This window comes from Papaver somniferum, chromosome 4 (genome assembly GCF_003573695.1).
Source record: "Papaver somniferum cultivar HN1 chromosome 4, ASM357369v1, whole genome shotgun sequence".
Classification (NCBI taxonomy): domain Eukaryota; kingdom Viridiplantae; phylum Streptophyta; class Magnoliopsida; order Ranunculales; family Papaveraceae; genus Papaver; species Papaver somniferum.
The window spans coordinates 10,106,993-10,111,592 of NC_039361.1; the positions used below are offsets into that span (position 1 = coordinate 10,106,993).

At 35.5% G+C, this 4,600-nt stretch overlaps 1 protein-coding gene across 1 annotated transcript; it reads right to left on the reverse strand.

Annotated features, from left to right (window-relative positions):
* Window positions 1–3,313: 3,313 nt before the first annotated feature.
* Window positions 3,314–4,285, reverse strand: LOC113271983 (F-box/kelch-repeat protein At3g06240-like). The gene has a single exon (XM_026521902.1). It carries the CDS (start codon window positions 4,283–4,285, stop codon window positions 3,314–3,316), a length of 972 nt encoding a protein of 323 aa, XP_026377687.1.
* Between the last annotated feature and the right edge of the window lie 315 nt (window positions 4,286–4,600).

The following is a 4,600-nucleotide window of genomic DNA, read 5'->3' on the forward strand; positions in this document are numbered from 1 at the left end:
TCTTAGTTGAAACTAACCAAAATAACCAGTATTTTGGTTGTCGCGCAAAATAAGGAAACGGTATCTATTATTTTCGTTTCTCACGGATTTGGCTTTATTTGCTCTAAATTAAAAATGGTTATTATTTAGGGAAAGACTAAAACAGAATCAGTCAATTACCTCCATGGAAACCTTGGCAAGCAGTTCATTTTTCTTCCTATTTTATCAATCATTCACTATGTTATATACATTGGTGATCACTGTATGCTTATGACTTACAAGAGTATGTGTTTTATTTTATTTTTATCTTTGTTAGAACACATGCTCAATGGATAATTGTGGGAAGATGGAAATCATGTTCGTAGAAAATAAAATTTCGATAACGAGATAGATTTAAATACATCTTGCGATGAGTATAGTGAAAATCAACTGATATTTTGAGAGTATACTATGTATGGATATAGTTGTACTCAAACATATGACATTGTTTGGTTTCAGGATGTGTGAATCATACAAGGAATGGATGAAGACTAAAGCTTAAGGATGGAGCCGTACCATCTACATGGAGTGTATTTGGCATTCAAATGAATAAATAAATTTGGCATTCCACTAGATTTAATAGTGTTGTCCTGATTGTTCAATTTCTGTACTAGTGGTTTCTTTGCAGTCGAAAAATACAATAAAACTATGTAGACAAATTAATGCAACCATATTTTCTTTTGATCAGTTGAGTACTTTTCTTTCTATGAAATTATCATGGCATAGTATTAGTTTGTTTCTTATCAAAACCATATAACATCGTCTACTAAGATATCTAGTTTCACATGCGTGGATATTCTTTCCATGAACTAGTGAAGCCATGATAATTGATAAATATGAGAATAGATATATCTCTAAGTAATAGAACCTTTTCCAGCAGACCTCTTCTCTTTACCAGAAGACTTCTTACTTGAGCCAAAGCCAAACATGTTTCTCACTCTCTTCTTTGTCCGCTATCTCTTTGGCCAAGAAGGATGAACTGAACGAACAAGTGAAAATGGCTTTGTTTATAAACGTTTTTCAGGACAAGTATATAAGTAAATTAGCTTATTATTAAGGGAACTAATTTATTTTTGTTAATAATATCTCATTTGTTATAAACTTATTATTCTCCATCTAAAAATATAACTTTATATTATAATTTATATTTTTGACAAAAAAAAAAATTGCATTTTTAGTTTTTCTTGGATTGGAAATAAATCCTCCTATTAACGTACAACACAAGTGGACTGGTTCAAATATTCGGGCTAGCATTGTTCCTCTCATTGTAAACAATAGTTAGTCTTGTTTTCTGTTTTTGTTTCCTTGCCCTATACCAAAAAAAAATAAAAAAAAATTGACCACTGTTTACTGTTACAAATCTTTTTTTTCTTTTGGTATGCTTAGACTCTGTGAGCTGATCTTAAAACATCGTTAAATTAAAAAGATGACCACTCAATCATCTCCCTATCTTCTCTTACAAATTACCACGTGGAACATTACAACTACTAGTTGTGCGCCATATATATATATAGTCATCATACATCAAGCTATGTAGTCAGAAGCCTATTACTCTCCAGCAGTTATTTCAAAAAAAAAAAAAAAAACTCCAGCAGGCCCTAAACTCCCATAGTCACTGCCTAAGTTTTTTTTGCCGTATATGTTTTTTTGCCGTATATGCAAGCTAAGGGGGGCAGGGCAGTCAGTTGGGGAGCAAAGGAGGTTAATTATGAACTTTTATTGATCAGAGTTTATGTTGCCCATATCAACCATTGAAAAAACTTAAAATTAAAGGTGGGCTGCCCATATATAATCAACCAGCGGCAATTATAAGAAGGTATTGTTTGCCCTACTCTTGTTCAAATAAAACAAAAAAATATTGTTTGCACTAATTTAAGCACTCCATGCAATATAGCTAGGGTTTGGAATTTAAAAATGAAAAGAACTTTTAACAAATCTCCCATGGCTGCCGACAGCGGACGAGTGAGTTGTTAGCAAAAAGACTGGAGAAAGCTACAAAAAATCTTGCAGAGAAAGAGATGCTGAAAGAGAAGAAAGGGCGAAGCAGATGGACAGAAAACTAGCTATAGGATGAGGTGTACCAGCATGGGCGAAAGGGAGACGGGAGAAGCAGAAGAATGCTGTATCAAGACAAACAGTGGGAAAGGACAGTTCAGCAGACAAACAGTGGGAAAGGACAGTTCAGCTTCAGCGCGAAAGCAACACTCAAGTGCCATTGACAAGGGACCATACAATCCAAACACTTCAAACATAATAGAAATGGAAGGGATCCACGTCAACGCTGAGGCAAACTCTCGAACATAATGATTAGTGGCAGAAGATCACCAGGACGAGTAATGTGCCATCATCGGAAGAAAAACTCTGTGTTATTTCTTAGTCTACGTGAAAAAACTCAACAATATCAATTAAAATGGAACGGATGGAGTACAAATTACACATGGTGGATCACGCCTGGCAATAGATAATACATGATAGCCTAAATACGTTATTTTCTTTAATAAAAATGTGGACATTCTCTCCACAAAGGCTACAATTTTTTCATGGTATATAGCAGGGAAGGATTGTAAAAATCAAGTAGAGATTTCACCAAACTTCACAATGCCTTATCTAGAAAACTATAGGGAAGGAAGACATGCGACAGATGGTCTGACGAATCATGTAACATATGTTACTCAATCACAAAATCTCTCAGCCTCAACGTGGAACCATACAGTGCCACATTTCCTAAATCAAATTGTAATGACACTATGACGTAATTCAACCTCCTGTAATTGTTTCATGATAGTTTAAATACATCTCATGCTACAAAGTCCACTGTAGTTAGATGATTAAATTAACAATACTATGAAAGGATCCATCAAGAAATAAGCAATAATACTCAAAATTAAAGGAGTATAAACACTTTTTGAGATCGACACGTTAAAAATGGTATTCATGTCAAACAAAATGAGATAAAGGGAGTAACCAAATGTGTTCCGAGGAGAAAGGTTAAACTATATTGGAAAAATGAAAGTAGCTAGAAGAAGATAAAGTCACCTAACAACGCAACCAAGAACCAAAGCAGCTTCCTAGCTCAAATAACAAGGGGAAAACTAAAACCAAGCAACACCGTACAAATTAGCAAAAAAACCTAGAAGTTTTACCAAAGAAAACATGCCAAAATAAAACAAAGCCATTCTACCTAGTTGATCATTGCTTGGCTCACTATTCACGCCCAATTTTTCCAGATCCTTGTCTTTCTTCGACATGGAAAATGTCTTTCATATTGGATGTGTCCCTTCTAAAAGGGATAAAATTATCGTTTTCTCATTATGGATTTTTCTCCTAATGATTCAAGTGAAACAAGGCTGTTCACGTGAGGAATTGCTATGCTATTCCGCATCGAACAATTATCCCAGAGTTTTCTTAGCACTTGAGTTCCCAAATCAAAACAAAAGACAGCCCTATCAGACGACATTAGAACTTGATTGCTCTTTGTAACCGCGAACAGAAAATATGTCACAGCCTTTGTGCATGGTATGCTAAATTTCTTGCTCCATCTCCATAGGTTGTTGAACTCATCATGTCCTCTGATATCATAGCTGCTGCTGAACTTTTTCTTTTTCTCTAATACCCATATGTGAATGAACTCATCTTGTTTTCCTACATCTATATGAACGACACACAAATACCCTCCAAACATTAATTGAAGATCAACTTCAGTGTTAGACCTATCAGGTGAAAGTGGTGGGAATGGGATCAACCTGAACTCCTCGTCCGCAAAGTCCAAAGCCACAATTTCTTCTGCCCTATCCTTTATCCAATGAAGGGATCCATTTGCACAAACACTGCGGTAATAAGCTAAATCGTGATCAAGTGTTCCTATATCTCTCCACCCATGACCACTCCCCAAAGTATATACTTGAGCTTGGCCGCTGATTGTTGAATATTCATTGAACTTGAAATCATGGTAGTAGATTCTGACAACTTTATACTTATCAGTGGAATGATGATAACCAAATCCATAATGAAAACAACCTTTTGTCTCACCATTACATGCTTTGTTGTAGTTATTGAATGTGGGAAGATAAACATATTCCTCTGTAACGGGATTACAGATGTAGATGGGATCGCGTGCATAAGAGGACTTCTCCATTACCCAGAGACAAACCAAGCCATTAGACGAACCAACCATGTCAGACAAGGGGGGTTCTTGCTCAGTAGACGGATGATTATCGATTTCCATAAGTGTCTTGTAAGAGTAATTCCCATGCATAGTAATTTCCATAAGTGTCTTCACAAACTTGTGGAAAAAATACTTATTTCAGACTAACAATCCCGCCAGAGCTATATTTGAGCTGCTTTAAACATGATAGTTCAAGTGTGTGGACATTCTTTTGACCAAGTGATGTAGTACATCTTTCTCTGTATCAACAATGATTGTTGATCCTTTTCTTCTGTATCAAATGTAACAGTTGACCTCATGCTTTTGGATCAAGTATGATTGTTGATCCCTTACGTCAGTTTAAGTTAGTTTGCTTCGCAAGTATTTCCTTTTCTAGTTTACGTCAAACTCTTTCCTTTAATCAGTTCATGTAAGTCT